At 36.4% G+C, this 17,810-nt stretch overlaps 1 protein-coding gene across 1 annotated transcript in view; it reads left to right on the forward strand.

The window, feature by feature from the left end:
• FCHSD2 (FCH and double SH3 domains 2) overlaps positions 1–17,810 on the forward strand; it is a 294,896-nt gene that overhangs the window by 103,624 nt on the left and 173,462 nt on the right. Inside the window, exons 5-6 of the mRNA XM_027562973.1 lie at positions 4,386–4,530; positions 15,266–15,399. Of these exons, the coding sequence (XP_027418774.1) occupies positions 4,386–4,530; positions 15,266–15,399 (279 nt within the window). The remainder of the gene's footprint in view (positions 1–4,385; positions 4,531–15,265; positions 15,400–17,810) is intronic.

Here is a 17,810-nt window from a genome sequence, read left to right on the forward strand (position 1 = left end):
TCTTGACGTACTCCTTTTCCTAATTGGAACCAGTCTGTTGTTTCATGTCCAGTTCTAACTGTTACTTCCTGACCTGCATACAGATTTCTCAAGAGGCAGGTCAGGTTGTGTGATATTCCCATCTCTTTCAGAATTTTCCATAGTTTATTGTGATCCACAGTCAAAAGCTTTGGCATAGTCAATAAAGCAGAAATAGATGTTTTTTTTGGAACTCTCTTGCTTTTTCCATGATCCAGCGGATGTTGGCAATTTGATCTCAGGTTTCTCTGCCTTTTCTAAAACCAGCTTGAACATCTGGAAGTTCACAGTTCATGTACTGTGGAAGCCTGGCTTGGAGAATTTTGAGCATTACTTTACTAACATGTGAGATGAGTGCAATTGTGCGGTAGTTTGAGCATTCTTGGATTACCTGGTGGGCTCAGACAGTAAAGCATCTGCCCGCAACACAGAGACCTGGGTTTGATCCCTGAGTTGGGAAGATCCCCTGGAGAAGGAAATGGCAACCCACTCCAGTACTCTTGCCTAGAAAATTCCATGGATCAAGGAGCCTGGTGGGCTACAGTCCATGGAATCGCAAAGAGTCGGACACAACTGAGCGACTTCACTTTGACTTTGAGCATTCTTTGGCATAGCCTTTCTTAGGGACTGGAATGAAAACTGACATTTTCCAGTGCTGTGGCCACTGCTGACTTTTCCAAATTTACTGGCATACCGAGTGCAGCACTCTCACAGCATCATCTTTTAGGATTTGAAGTAGCTCAACTGGAATTCCATCACCTCCACTAGCTTTGTTTGTAGTGATACTTCCTAAGGCCCACTTGACTTCATATTCTACGATGTCTGGCTCCAGGTGAGTGATCACACCATCGTGGTTATCTGGGTCGTGAAGATCGTTTTTGTACAGTTCTTCTGCGTATTCTGGCCACCTCTTAGTATCTTCTGCTTCTGTTAGGTCCATACCATTTCTGTCCTTTATTGAGCCCATCTTTGCATGAAATGTTTCCTTGGTATCTCTAATTTTCTTGAAGAGATCTCTAGTCTTTCCCATTCTATAGTTTTCCTCTATTTCTTTGCACTGATCACTGAGGAAGGCTTTCTTATGTCTCCTTGCTATTTTTTGGAACTCTGCATTCAAATGGGTTTATCTTTCCTTTTCTCCTTTGCTTTTTTCTTCTCTTCTTTTCACAGCTATTTGTAAGGCCTCCTCAGACAGAGGTTATATAATGTACAGATGTGAAAAATTGGCCTTCAGAACATAAGTAATTTTTGGAGTAAAAAGAAGGAAAACACAGTATATGGGTGCAAAAGCAGGGAGAAAGGTAGATGTGGAGGGAGCATGTGGACATTGTCTTCATGCTTCATTATCAGCTGAAAAGTGTGGTCATATTAGAGGTTTGAGATGAGAGGAAAATGTAGGAAATAATTATCTATAAGAGTAAGCAAATAAGTAAATTAGGGGAATATAGTAGGATTGCTGGGTAACACGGGCTTCCCTGATAGCTCAGTTGGTAAAGAAATCCACCTGCAGTGTGGGAGACCCCAGTTCGATTCCTAGGTTGGGAAGATCCCTTGGAGAAGGGTAACACTAAGGTTTATTTGCAATTTAAACTGAGAATAGGTAGCATGATTATTTTCTCCAGCAGTGTTCTGTTGCACAGACATTGGTATGGTGTAAACAGAATTTTGGATTTAAACAAGTTTGGAATTTGTACATTATAATGATGGAAAGAGAGTGAGGCAGAGGTAACTAGGGTGTACATTAGAGAGTGATAATATTGGAAATCTAGTCTGGATAAAGAGAGCCGTAACTGGAGATTATGAGAAGGGAGTAAAAGACAGTGGAAAGGAGGCAGGTGAAATGGTTTGTGGGCTCTGATTGGGTTGAGTAATTGTTGAAGTGAGAATCCTAAAGGGAGTGAGGAGAAGCAAGAGGTGTTGGTCAGAGATTAGATGATTAAATTGGTATTAGAGTAGAGGGGTAGTTATTGATAATGGCAAAGTCTAGGTTATGAACATGAGAGTACTAGTTCCTGGTGAATAGCCACAGAAAAATTTCTCAGCTTCTTCAAGCCTTACTTTTTCTCCTCTGCAGAATGGGGATAATGCCCTATGTTACAAAGTTGTCCTAAGGATTAAATGATGTAGTACATGTAAAATACACGCCATAGTGCCTAGCATGTGATAGGTTCTTAAGAGAATGTCCTTGCTTTCTTTTATAATTTTGAGTCTTTTTTCCTTAACTGAGCAGAATAGTAAAATACTGTAAATGCTTGATACCTTTCCTTATGTTTCAAAATTTTATATATGAAGCCTAGTGAAATGAAACTTTTAGGAACTCACTCTACAACCCATTATTATTTTTTCAATTGAAATGAAAAACACCACTGTCATTGGAACTACGACTATTATATTAAGAAGAAGTACTTCTACAAGGTACTTCTGTAGTATTTCTTCTACAATTCTGTGACTGTTACTACTTATTCATTTAAAAGAATCTGTATGGCAAGAATTTTCACATCGTTTGTATTTAATTGTTATAATAGCCCTTTGAGGTGCATAGTGCTGATATTTTTATTATTTTTCCATTTGCCAGTAGAGGAAATCAAAGTGTAGTGAGATGTGTTACAGAAGATTTTATTGGTTAAACCAGAACTGGAACCCAGATCTTCTCACTAACTGGTAACCGAATTTCAGGCAATTCATGGTGTTCCATTGTTGAAAATATTTGCCTGCTATTTATTTGTTTGCTAATCTCTAAAGATCTCTTTTTAAACTCTATAATGAAAGGATTTTTCTTTTTATTTTACAGTCCTTATGATTTATACATTCATCCATCCATTCATTGTTTTCATTCAATACATACTTATTATAACCTTTCTAATTATTAGGCCATGTGCTAGGCCATAGAAATACAATTGTGAGAAAGACATACACCCCTGCCTTCAGGAAATTTTTTCCATAGTGAGACAGACAAACGTTAACAATTACATATAGATACTTATAATTGAAGGAAAAGTGCTAGCACCATGTGAACCATGTGAATAGTGAGGGGTTTGATTGCGTCTGTGTACTGGTTTGGTGGTGATCATGAGACTTCCCTGTAAGTGTCAGTCACTCAGTCGTGTCCGACTCTTTGTCACCCCATGGCCTGAAACCCACCAGGCTCCTCTGTCCATGGAATTTTCCAGCAAGAATACTGGAGTGGGTTGCCATTCCCTTCTCCAGGGAGACTTCCCTGAGGAAGTTCCATTTAAGCTGAGATTTGAAGGATGAGCAGCAGTCAGTTAGATGGAGAGGTAAAAGGAAGAAGGGGCAAGCATGGATGAAGGAATTCTTTCTTCCCTATTCCCCTCATCTCCTAAGATTTCTCTTCTTGCGTCTAATGGATTTCCTACTACAGCACATGGTCCTCTATATTGCTGTAGTAGGAAATCCATAGACGCAAGAAGAGAAATCTTAGGAGATGAATATTATATCAATGCAATATCTCTTTTTAGCAAAGTATAACTCATTCTTATAAGTTATAAAATATGTTTATAACTAGTATAGGATCATGTTGGGACTAAGGCATTTAGGAAAGCAGAAGAGAAGGTTTGAAAAGGAAATTGACTACGGAAAGCAAAGGATGAATAATTCTTTGACATTATCAAAAAATTGATGAGAGCACATTTATCAAGCAAAGGTGATGGAACTTGGTTGGAATGACTCCAAGCTGCAATGAGATGCTGGCTAAGTGTTATTACAACAGAGAAACAGATGTAGAGCAATAATACCATAGACTTCTTTTGTCTAACAAATAGACTTCTCAAGAACACAAGCAATTGTTCATGATTTTTTTTTTCCAGTCACATCCATTTATGTAAGAGAGCAATATAATATAGTTGAAAGAAAAGGTACTTTAGAGGTATTTGTCTGTATCTCAGTACTGCCACATTCTTGTGTAAGCTAGGGTGATCTTCTAAATCTGAGCCTCAGTTACCTCATCTCTAAAATCAGGAAAATACCTTAATGGAATAATGAAATTTGGTATTCATAATGACAGTCCTGAAACAGTGAAAGGCCTGAAAAGTCTGAATTATTCACTAATTTTTTATAGTGTTAGCTTTGTCTAGAATTGTAAGCCTTGTATCACTTTACTCCAGTATCAAGAATAGCTAATGAATCAAAACAGCCCATTGTCAGGCTATAGAGAAATAGAGCGTATTCCATGTTTCTACTTGTTAAGTATGCTAAAAACATTACTACCTATGAACCAATATAAATACACTTTAAACTATAAAGAAAGTATTAATTCTGTTTGTCGGTGCTAGCCAGAGAGCAAAAGGTTAGGCAACTTATTCTTCCTTTTCTCTGCCTAATACTTTTCTGTTCTTCTTTGAATTTAGGAGCATGTATCCTGTTTGGAAATCTTTTCTTGAGGGAACAATGCAGGTAGCCCAGTCTCGGATCAATATATGTGAAAACTATAAAAACTTCATTTCTGAGCCTGCAAGGACAGTGAGAAGCCTAAAAGAACAGCAACTAAAACGGGTATTGTTTCTATTTGTTCTTTTCCTTTAATATCTCATTACTACATTTATAATCTGCAAGATTATGTTCAATTGCATTTTACACTTTGAGTTTTTCTCTATGGTCCAAATGTTTCTGATTTTAACATAGATTGTCTGATTTCAACATGTTCCCTCTGGCTACTGTATTTTATTAATTGACAAAGGTGAGTGTGATTTGAATCTGAAAGCTCAGTAAACATTTCTTACAAATAGCACTTTTCAATTTAACTCAAGGAAGAAGACCTACTTAGGTTGGTGTATGTTAAAACAATTACAATGTTATTAATCCCACTAAGTCTTGAGAAAATCTTAGTTTCAGTTTGATCCATTTTGCATAATTTAAAGGAAATTGACACATCTTAACCACATATAGTGAAAAGTGAAAGTGAAGTGAAGTTATTACCAAATTTGGGTTACTCTAAGGTTTAATTATATGGACTACATAAAAGTTTTTAAATGATTATACAGAATTTTAAAATTCATAGAATAGTATGATTTTTATTAAAAGCTTGTGATTGAAAGTAGGTAATTGAATTATATCCTCTTAGGAAATAGTTATAAAATTAGAGATTATCATGATGCCTATAATGGAAGTATTAATACTTTAAAAATTATTAAAGTAATTATTTAAAGAAATAATATTTCACAAGCCATTGTTTTGATTCTAATTGTCCTTTGGATTTTCACTAATTTTTACAAACAAAAACTAAATAAACTAATCTTCCATGTTTGCCAAAGATGATTTTAGTAGCACAAAATCAATGTTATTAATAAATATATCTCTTTCAAGCATTTACATAGTATCAATGGGTTTTAACATATTTCTATAATAATGCCTCTGCTCAAAATTCTCTTTCAAAACGGTACATGACCACTGACCAAACAAAGCTTTCGATTGGAAGAAAAAATGTTTTGTGTGTGTGTGTGTATCCGTCAGCGCACACAGAGAGAGAGTGGGAGACAGAGGTAGAGAACTGATCCAGCTCCCTCCTAACTGGGAGGAAATATGATGTTTCAAATAGCCAGTGCATTCACCAAATCTAATTGAATTATTGGAAGTTCTGCATTTCTTAATATCAGAATATTTTGAAAGAGTTAACCAATTTGTGCTCTTCTATGATCTGAATTTCACTTAACATACCTGGGCAAAGAATGTTTAATGAGGTTTGACAAGTCCACTTATCTGTGAATTAACTTATATTATAGCCAGTAATAATGGTGTTTATGTTTTATCTAAGCAGTTGTTGAACACTAAATATATTTTGAGCATTCGAGGAGGGGATGGCAACCCACTCCAGTGTTCTTGCCTGGAGAATACCACGGACAGAGGAGCCCGGCAGGCTCTTCATAGGTCACAAAGAGTTGAACAACAACTGAAGCGAGTTACACACACACCATATATTGAGCATACCTATCAGGACTCTGAAATTGCAGATGACAGAAACTTACTTCAAACTGACTTTAAACCAAGAAGAGAATGTATAACTAAAAATTTCAGCATGGATGGAATCCAGACAGGAGTGGATCCAGGAGCTCAAATGATGGCATTAGAATTCATGTTTCTTCCCATCCATTAGCTCTACTTTCCCCAGTGGCTTCATTCTTCAGCAACTCTCCATGGCATAGCAACTCTCCCACATTGTGCCGCCCCTAACTTGCCGGATTTACAAATATCAGAGCTAGCAAGTCCACATTTTCCACTTTCCCCAAAGTTCTAACAAAATTATCAGAATTGAGGCTCATTGACTTATCTTGAGTTACAGAGGTTACAGTCCTCATGCAAACTACATGGATTAAAAACGGAAAAGATGATTCTCCAAACAAAAATTGAGATGGATCCCAATGGAGCAAGAAAAGCAGCACATGGCCACAAATATTGACTTCTCCATTGTACTTCCCAAACTTTACAACAAATTGACTCCACATAGGATCAAAAAATCATCTATTTTTCCTTCTGTACTCCAACCCTTTCTTCGTACTTTCTTTTTTCTTTAGCCTCCTTTTGGATTAATCTTGTATTTTTCTTTTTTCTTTTAGTGTGATGAGAACACTTAACATGAGATCTACCCTGTTAACAGATTTTTGAAGTGTACAATACAGTATTGTTATCTATAAGCACAATGTTGTGCAGACAATCTCTAAAACTTATTCATTTTGTATAACTGAATTTTTTTATGTTTGATTATTTTATGTATTTCATGTAAGTGGAATCATGCAGTATTTGTTCTTCTGTGACTGGCTTATTTCACTTGGCATAATGTCCTCTAGTTTCAACCATGTTGTTGCATGGATGCATGCATGGGATATCTTTCTTTTTTAAGGCTGAATAATATTCTACTGTATGTATATACCATATTTTTTAATACATTCATGCATTTATCCACATTTTGGTTATTTCCATATTTTGACTTTTGTGAATAGTGCTGCAGTAAACATGGGAATACTAATATTCTTTGAGATCCTGATTTCACTTCTTTTGGATAAATACCTAGAAGTTGGATTGCTGGATAATGTGTGGTGGTTGTAGTTTTAATTTTTTGAGGAATCACTATACTCTTTTCCATAAAGAGCTGCACCACTTTGCATTCTCACCAACAGTGCACAAGGGTTCCAATTTCCCCCCAACCTTGCCAATACTTGTTGTCATTTGTTTTTTTGGTAATAAGCATCCTAACAGGTATGAGGTGATATCTCATTGTGGTTTTGATTTGTAGTTTCCCTGGTGATTAATGACATTGAGCAATCTTACACATTTTATTATCAAAATTTCCTTCACTATTAGCTTTTTAATTTTATAATTTTGTTATTCTTTTAGTAATTACTTTAGAGATTGCAATGTGCTTTTTTGACGTACTGTAAATTACCATGAATTGATACTTTTACTGCTCTTCAAACTTTAAGTCTATTGTGAATTAGTATTTTGTCACCTCTTAAACAATGTAAAAATGTTTTAATAACATAATTCCATTTACCTCCCTGTTAGGACTTCTTTGCTATTAGACTTTTTGTCTCTGTCCATGTCTTTTGTACTTTTTCTGCGCTTTCTTTATTAATGTGCTTTTCTCTGCACTTCAGTCTGAATTTTCAACTGTTACCTTCTAGTTGATTAACACTCTGTTCTGCTATTTATCTTTTTCTTTCTGTGTGTTTTTACAGATTGAAGTAGAGTTAATTTACAGTACTGTGTTATTTTCAGGTGTACGGTAAAGTGATTCAGTTTTATATATTTTTCAGATCATTTTCCAGTAAAAGTTATTTCAAGATATTAAATATAGGTCCCTATTGCTATAGAGTAAATCCTTGTTACTTACCTGTTTATTCGTAGTAGTTTGCATCTGTTCAGATCAGATCAGTTGCTCAGTCGTGTCCGACTCTTTGCGACCCCATGAATCGAAGCACGCCAGGCCTCCCTGTCATCACCAACTCCCGGAGTTCACTCAGACTCACGTCCATCGAGTCAGTGATGCCATCCAGTCATCTCATCCTCTGTCGTCCCCTTCTCCTCCTGCCCCCAATCCCTCCCAGCATCATGGTCTTTTCCAATGAATCAACTCTTCGCATGAGGTGGCCAAAGTACTGGAGTTTCAGCTTTAGCATCATTCCCTCCAAAGAAATCCCAGGGCTGATCTCCTTCAGAATGGACTAGTTGGATCTCCTTGCACTCCAAGGGACTCCCAAGAGTCTTCTCCAACACCACAGTTCAAAAGCATCAATTCTTCGGCGCTCAGCCTTCTTCACAGTCCAACTCTCACATCCATACATGACCACAGGAAAAACCATAGCCTTGACTCAACGGACCTTTGTTGGCAAAGTAATGTCTCTGCTTTTGAATATGCTATCCAGGTTGGTCATAACTTTCCTTCCAAGGAGTAAGCGTCTTTTCATTTCATGGCTGCAGTCACCATCTGCAGTGATTTTGGAGCCCAGAAAAATAAAGTCTGACACTGTTTCCACTGTTTCCCCATCTATTTCCCATGAAGTGATGGGACCAGATGCCATGATCTTTGTTTTCTGAATGTTGAGCTTTAAGCCAACTTTTTCACTCTCCACTTTCACTTTCATCAAGAGGCTTTTGAGTTCCTCTTCACTTTTTGCCGTAAGGGTGGTGTCATCTGCGTATCTGAGGTTATTGATATTTCTCCCGGCAATCTTGATTCCAGCTTGTGCTTCTTCCAGTCCAGCATTTCTCATGATGTACTCTGCATATAAGTTAAATAAACAGGGTGACAATATACAGCCTTGACGAACTCCTTTTCCTATTTGGAACCAGTCTGTTGTTCCATGTCCCAATTCTAACTGTTGCTTACTGACCTGCATAAAATTTCTCAAGAGGCAGATCAGGTGTTCTGGTATTCCCATCTCTTTCAGAATTTTCCACAGTTTATTGTGATCCACACAGTCCAAAGGCTTTGGCATAGTCAGTAAGCAGAAATAGATGTTTTTCTGGAACTCTCTTGCTTTTTCCATGATCCAGCGGATGTTGGCAATTTGATCTCTGATTCCTCTGCCTTTTCTAAAACCAGCTTGAACATCAGGAAGTTCACAGTTCACATATTGCTGAAGCCTGGCTTGGAGAATTTTGAGCATTACTTTACTAGCATGTGAGATGAGTGCAGTTGTGCAGTAGTTTGAGCATTCTTTGGCATTGCCTTTCTTTGGGATTGGAATGAAAACTGACCTTTTCCAGTCCTGTGGCCACTGCTGAGTTTCCAAATTTGCTGACATATTGAGTGCAGCACTTTCACAGCATCATCTTTCAGGATTTGGAATAGCTCAACTGGAATTCATCACCTCCACTAGCTTTGTTCGTAGTGATGCCTTTCTAAGGCCCAATTGACTTCACATTCCAGGATGTCTGGCTCTAGGTCAGTGATCACACCATCGTGATTATCTGGGTCGTGAAGATCATTTTTTGTACAGTTCTTCTGTGTATTTTGGCCCCCTCCTAGTATCTTCTGCTTCTGTTAGGTCCATTACCATTTCTGTCCTTTATCGAGCTCATCTTTGTGTGAAATGTTCCTTTGGTATCTCTGATTTTCTTGAAGAGATCCCCTAGTCTTTCTCATTCTGTTGTTTTCCTCTATTTCTTGCATTGATCGCTGAAGAGGCTTTCTATCTCTTCTTGCTATTCTTTGGAACTCTGCTTCAGATGTTTATATCTTTCCTTTTCTCCTTTGCTTTTCGCTTCTCTTCTTTCACAGCTATTTGTAAGGCCTCCCATACTAATTTATCCCTTCTCTCCTGCTTTTTCTCTTTGATAATAATGTTTGTTTTATATGTCTGTGAGTCTATTTCTGTTTGTATATAGATTCATTTGTATTTTTTGGATTCCACATATAAGTGCTATCATATAATATTTGTTTTTGTCTTATGTCTTCATTTAGTATGATATTCTGTAGGTCCATCCATGTTTCTGCAGATGGCAAAATTTGCTCTTTTATGCCTAAATAATAGTCCAGTGTGTGTATGTGTATCGTGTATGCCACAATCTTTAAATTTTTTGAGTATCGTTGATTTATAATGTTGTCTTAGTTCTGCTTGTAGTGTAGTTATATACACTTATATCCACTCTTTTTAGAATCGTTTTCGTATAGGTCGTTACAAATGTTGTTTTCATTTCTTGACTATTGTGCATAGTGCTCCTGTGCTGTTCTGCTATTTCTAATCTGCTTTTAAAACTTATCTTTTGGAATCTTAGTGTATTCTTCAGTTCTAGAATTTTTTTATTTTTTAAAAATGGAGTCAATGTTTCTGATGCAATTCCTTCATGTTTTTCTTTCTCCTGTTTAATGTATTACTCCTAATCTTTGTTTCATAGTTCCACTATGTGAAACACTATAGGTCTCTTTTTATCATTATCTGTTTTTTTGTTTGTTTGTTTTTAGTTATTTGGGTCTACTGCTTTTGTAAGCCTCATGGTGCTGGATATTATGGATAAAAATTGTAGAGGCTATGGAAGATGTTTTCTGTTTCCAAAGAGAGTTAAGTTTTTTAGCATGCAGATAGAATACTATTTAATCACTTTGATTCTGTTAGGGTCTATTTAGCGTTAGACTTTTTAGGCTTGTCTTTTTCACTTTTGTCCTTACTTCTGGGGTCTTACCTGAAAGTATAGGATATTTACCAAAGCCTTTCTGTTTTGACAAGACTGAACTCCAGCCTTTTTCTTCTCAACATCATGTAGCTGCTCTGCTCATGTAGCTGTTCGTTGCTCAGCTCATTAGCCTTTTAGCTACTGTTCTTTCCTGAATTTCTTGGAGCTTCATTCCACACATGCCATTTAGAAGTCAACTGATGACTTGGGAAATTGCATTCAGATTTTATGGCTTGCTTGTCCTGTAGTACTCTACTTCCAAGATTGAGTCTCTCAAGTTCCTACTCTTTTGGCACCCTCAAACTCCAACCTCTGTTTCCACAGTCTAGTTAAAAAGAGCAAAAAAAAAAAAACCAAACAAACAAACCCACTTCTGTTTATATTCTACTTCTCTGTGCTGCTGCTGCTGCTGCTAAGTCGCTTCTGTCGTGTCTGACTGTGTGTGACCCCAGAGACCAGCCCACCAGGCTCCCCCATCCCTGGGATTCTCCAAGCAAGAACACTGGAGTGGGTTGCCATGTCCTCCTCCAGTGCATGAAAGTGAAAGTGAAAGTGAAGTCGCTCAGTCATGTCTGACTCTAGCGACCCCATGGACTGCAGCCTACCAGGCTCCTCCGTCCATGGGATTCTCCAGGCAAGAGTACTGGAGTGGGTTGCCATTGCCTTCTCCGTACTTCTCTGTACCATGATTCAAAATTGCCATAAGGGAAAAAGTAAAAGGTGAATGTAGAGCTTACCTAGCTATGCTTCTCTTCTTCCAGATATCAAGTCCCTTAAGTCCAGTGTGTATTGCTATTTTTTAATTCTGGCTATTTCTAAAAATCTCTGTTGTCTAACTTTTACAGTTAATAGAGTAGAAGAGGATAGTCTAAAACAAATTGTTCATGATCAAAACCAATTTGACTTAAAATTCTCTAATATCTTTTTAATTGAAATATAGTTGATTTATAGTATTAATTTATTTTGAGTTGAATAATATAATGGTTTAAAATATTTATAGATTATACTTCATTTATAGTTACTATATAGTACTGGATATATTCTTCGTGCTGCACAATATATTCATGTATCTTATCTCTTGCCCCTCTCCCCTTATCTCACTCCACTGGTAACCACTGGTCTGTTCTTTATATATATGAGTCTGCTTCTTCTTTGTTGTATTCACTACTTTATTTTTAAATTCCACATATAAGTATTAATGTACACTGTTTGGCTTTCTCTGACTTATTTCACTAAGCATAATACCCTCCAAATCCATCCATGTTGTTGCAAATGGCAAATTTTCATTCTTTTTTATGACTGAGTAGTATTCCTTCGTGTGTGAGCTATATGTATACCATATCTTCTTTACCTATTCATCTGTTGATGGGCACTTAGATTACTTCCAAATCTTGGCAATTGTAAATAATGCTGCTATGAACACTGAGGTGCATGTATCTTTTTAAATTAGTGTTTTCATTTTCTATGGATATATTGCCAGGAGTAGACTATTGGATCATATGGTAGTTCTAAGTTTTTTTAAGGAACCTTCATACTGTTTGCCACAGTGGCTGCCCCAATTTTTATTCCCACCAACAGAGTACCAAGGTTCCCTTTTTTCCCACATCCTTGCCAGCGTTTGTTATTTGTGGTCTTTTTGATGATAGTCATACTGATAGGTGTGAAGTCATACCTCACTGTAGTTTTGATGTGCATTTTTCTGATGACTAGTGATGTTGAGCATCTTTTCATGTGCCTGTTGGCCATCTGCATATCTTCTTTGGAAAATTGTCTATTCAGGTCTTCTGCCCATTTTTTAATCAGGTTTTTTTAATATCAATTGTTTGAACTGTTTTATATATTTGAATGTTAACCCCTCTGTAACATTTTAATGTTCATGTTCTTTTTTAAAATTTTCTCTATTTTGTCAATTTTATTTATTGTTTAAATAGTTTTACAGAAAATAGCTTCTTCACCTCAGTAGACTATTTATGTTTCCTACTCCTTTACCTTCTTAGTTTTTATAGTAGTTGTAATTAATACATGGATAATTATTTTTAGAGTATTCTGTTTTTTTGCGTTCTCTATTTCCTAATTTATTGTTAATGTTTCTATACAAGCTTTATGTTTATTATTTTTTACTTCTGAATACATCTTTCATTTATTCTGCTTTATGTAATCATTCCTCTGTTTTATTACCACTAAGGTAATAAGAATTCAATTTTTTTTAAGTTATTTTCTTAGGATGAACTTCCAGGACATGATTACCGGGTCAGAGGAACCTTCAAGTTGTTAGCAGGTCTATCTATCCTAGTATCTGTGTCATACTCAGGAATCATACTTTTAATTTCTTCAGTAGAATTCTGAATTATAATATCCACGTTTTTCATTTTGTATGATCCCTTAGCTCTAATGTAAAACTTACATTCATGTCTCTATTCAGTGCTAATACCTCTTAGGAAAAGTTGGACATGTATCACATCAAGGCTTTTCTTAACCTAGGTACTATTAAGCTTCTTTTAAGTATATAACTTAATCCTCCTCCGAAAATTAATTTTCTACAGAAAAAAAAAATTTTTATTTTAAAAATTGGAAAGGAAATCCTATTCCTTTGCAAATTAAGTTTGATGACTTATTTATAAATATTTTTGATATTTTGCTGTGTGCAGGCATTTTCCTTTGAAGAAGAACCCAAATTACTGTCACTTGAAAGAAATCCACTTGGTGGTGGAAAACACTTGGTTGTTATTTAATGAATGCTAGGGAAGAAGGTCACAAGAGATCTCTTTCATTGTGCACAACAGGCTCTCTCTAATACTGTTTGATAAACTATCTTAGAAACTTATGTAAAGAGAAAAGCAAGTAGGATAGCCCAACTAGAGTTTAATGAAGAGATTTTTGAGAAGTGCTTTTAAAAATATGAATAACACAAAATTCATCTAATATTGTGGCACATATAGAATGTAATTTAATTAACAACCTTTATAGATGGAAATTAATTATATTTATGAGTTATTAGCTTAACCTGGGAGTAAGGAGAGATGTCTTTTCCTTCAAAGGGTAGGGATATAAGGAGTGAGTGGCTCTGTGTGTGTGTGTGTGTGTATGCATGTGCTGGTGTGTATGTGCTCATGTACATGTACCCATGGTGTTCACTCTGTGTGAATATTCCAAGATTCTACCCACATGGCTTGCAATCCTCAGGAAAACCTTTGACCTACTGTGTTTCATTTCCTCTCAAAATATTCAATTAGCAACCTTTTCAGTGCTGTGTATCACCATGGGACTCTTGGGCTTCCCTTCACTGATTAGTTTTTCTGAGGCCAAGTTTCATTGTTTTGGATGTACATTTTGGATATAGATACCTTACACCTGACTCTTTTAAATAATCCATCCCTTTTGCCCATTAAACACAGCTGTATTTTTCAGGCTATGCTCCACTAACCTGACTATTAATATCTAATTGTAGCCATGGAGCATTCTCTTAGCTCTTCACACATGCAAGCCTGGCATTATTGGGATGTTTAGCACTATTCTGTGGGAGTGTTAGGTTGTCGTGAAGGAGGAAAGAGGTTTTTGTTTGGTTCTAACCTTTATTCATAGCCTGACACTTATTACATGCTCAATAAATGTACCCATAGGGAACCTTTCAGATCTCTCTCTTCCTGTAGAGTAGTCCTTTCTTAACACCTTAAGTTACTGAGAAACTCTAGCCTGTATGTCCAAATGTTTAAATTTCAATTTATTTGTGCTTTACCCTTGCTCTTCTGATGTTCTGGTTCTACTCTACACTGTTCATCCTGGCACAGTAGTCTCTTAACCAGTGTCTCTTCCTGCTTTGCTGATTTCTTCAGTCTCCACCATGTATTGACAGTGTTATTCCACGCTCAGAAGTTTTTCAATGGAGGTTTGAGCTGAATTGAGCTCCAACGGGGAAACTGGCCTCAAACTGTTTCCAACTGGGGAAAAAAATTCCACTTTGGACATCCAGAAGGGTCCCAAAGCAGTGTTACTTGGGCCCCATTGTGTTATAAGAGTTATTCATTAAATATTTCTTTGAGTTATTATGTCTGTCCCTTCTCCTTGAATCTGTATGTGTATCCAAAGAGTTGAATTGGGATAGTTTTGAGTATAATTGTTATGTGGTACCCAGGTTTCTTTGTTTTCTCCTTCATCTTGGACTTACCATGTTAAAACTCAGATTTCACTCTTCCTTCACTCACTTCTGACATGAATCCTTCAGTATCCTTTGTGCCGTCAGTTCCCCAAACATATAGATAGGAGACTTTATTAATATTATGAAGATTACAGAATTGCTTTAATCTTTTGCCTTTATGCTGTGCTCCAACACTGAGAACATTTTCTTTGTTGCTCTTCTTATGCCCTAGTCAGTTATCAGCAGCACTCAGAGGTTATTTCTCAAAGCAGAGTTATTAGGCAAATGTGACACTATTCCATAACATTACTTGAAATGGGAGTACCAGCTGTTCACTGGGTTTTAATTGCAATTTGAAGGGTTCTAAATGTGCTGATTCTTCTCCTGGGTTTCCATCCTAGGGCATAGTGCATAGTTCTTAGGACAGACTCATTTTCCTGTAAGCCTAAAGACTAAATCATAATAACTGCACTTTGTATTTTACAGTGTGTGGACCAGTTGACAAAGATCCAAACTGAACTGCAAGAGACAGTAAAAGATTTAGCTAAAGGCAAGAAGAAGTACTTTGAGACTGAACAGATGGCTCATGCAGTACGAGAGAAAGCTGACATCGAGTCAAAGTATGTGTTTTAGCATTTCTGAAAAAGTAATTATGCAAATAAATGTTATTTTTGCCAGTACTTTGTTTTTCTGTTAGTACAGGGCATTTCATCAGACCTGTAAATGTTACATACTTTAGATCAAATTTTTCTCTTAAATTGGTTGATTTTATTTACATTAATATTAGCAAAATGAGAATGTTTGATCAGTTTTCACATTAAATTGAATTTTGAAAAAGAAAGAAGACAATGAACATTGTATTGGAAGCTTAGCAAGAGTCTGCTTAAGTTGCTTAGATGTCTGAATATCAGGGTTTTAGAGCCTCATTTTTCTCATGCCAGACTAAATCAATTGTAGTTGAAAAATCCCTGATGCTCAGTGGCCACTGAAGGATGATGGACACATCAAGTGAACAAGAGCACTGACCTCAGTGTAGAAATCCTGCTCTAGAATTTTCTCTTATATGAAGTTCTAACATACACTTTTAATGTATGCTTTAGCAACTGTGTGTGATTTTCACTTTCAGTATATGTGAATTACAAGTCCTTTATTTAAAAATAATTAGGAAAAGAACGAACTGGCAGTTTATAACACAAAGAAATGTAAAGCTAGCAGTTAGAGATTTTGCAATGACAGCTTGAGGAAAGATTAAAATTTCTTAAGAATAAGGACACTGTGTTTTTGAATGGTATTCTGAAGATGTCTATAAGGAAGGGTAAGACTCCCATTCAGTCAGTTCACCGATGGAAAATGTAGGAGTTTGAACTCCTAGTCATGGAATCAGAAAGTCTGTACAATTGAACACTTGTGCAGACTAGGAAGGAGTCAGGGGTATCTTTCTAATATATTTTTCTGTCTGCAGGAAATTAAGCAATCTCATAGGCAAATGTTGTGAAAATTTAGGGGCTCCTGGAAAGTGTATTTTGTACCAAGGGATGGTAAATGAATATTCATAACGTGCTTAATGTTACTGGAAAACATATTTAACATTTCCCTTAGTTTATTTTCTTAATATTTTATTTTTATAAGCATACAGATATTTCCTATACTTTCTTAAGAGTTGGTGAACCCATCTTCTCAGTAAGATCTGAAGTTTTTAGATTAGATTCTCTCCAATTAGGGATATCCTGTCATGGTGGTTTTTAAGAACTTGTTTTTTTAAATTCTCAGAGATTTGAAAACAGAGAATTGACAGATTTTGTAGAGCATATATAAATACCTACTTGAGCCAAGGTCCACGGGGTGAAAATGAGGACAGTTATGGGGCTTTTCTTGAGAGGTATGGATTTGACACAGGGACTTTCCTGTAGCTCAAACGGTTAAGAATCTGCCTGGGATGCAGAAGATCAGGGTTCGATTCCCAGGTGGGGAAGTTCCTCTGGAGAAGGGAATGGCAATCCCCTCTAGTATTCTTGCCTGGAGAATTCCATGGACAGAGAAGCCTGACAGGCTACAGTCCGCGGGATCACAAAGAGTTGGACACGACTGAGCGACTAACACACACACAAATGGATTTGGCACAGATGCTGATCACAAGAAACTCCCTCCTAATATGGTTCAGATTCAAAGAGGGTACAGCAGATCAGACATTTAGTTCCACGTGTAACTTTTCATGAAAATTAATTCTACAACAGGGAAAGAAATATCTCTTTATTCACTTGCTAAATAAGTTTTTTTTTTTGAATGATTAGTCTATACTGGGTACCATGGATCCAGAAATCAGTAAGATAAGCTTTGCCCTCAAAATGTCTAAAGCCTAGAATTAAAAACAAATGTGTATTAAAGTAAATTTATGGTTTGTTTATTCACAGTAAACTCAAAGAAAGTAAATGCCGAATGTCACCTAGTAATTATTTTAGTAGTTATGTGAAAACACTGTTATATAAGTCTAGAAGATAGATTAATTTTGCCTAATGAGAAAGGAAACCTTTATAGAAGAAGTGGTATTTGGGCACAGTTCTGAAGAATGGTTTTTCTAAGTAGAGATGAGAAGAAAGACCAGGAAGGGGAAGTGAAAACTGGGGTATATACAGTTTTGACAGATGATTTGACAGGTAATGGAATGTGTACATTCAGATGTGTACATTAGGAGAGAGCATAGAAGGAAGTATACAGTTTGATGGATGAGTTCCGCTTTAAATATATAGGTTCTGAAAAACCTGTGGGACCGTGGAGTTGATGTATTTGGTAGAAGGTTATATATCTGACTCTCACAGGAGAATTTGGGCCTGAAGATCTTGCTTTGGGGGTTAGTTGCATATCAGATGATAGTTAAAATGATGGCATCATATATAAAATGAGATGAGAAGTTGAGTTTGGAAACCTAAGGAACATTAACATTTGGAAAGTGGTGAGGACGGGGGAGTATGCAGTATCTTTCATTGTTTGTATCAATATATTTTCTTTTTCTAGATGATAATCTTTGAAGTTA

The sequence above is a fragment of the Bos indicus x Bos taurus genome, chromosome 15 (assembly GCF_003369695.1).
Source record: "Bos indicus x Bos taurus breed Angus x Brahman F1 hybrid chromosome 15, Bos_hybrid_MaternalHap_v2.0, whole genome shotgun sequence".
Lineage (NCBI taxonomy): Eukaryota > Metazoa > Chordata > Mammalia > Artiodactyla > Bovidae > Bos > Bos indicus x Bos taurus.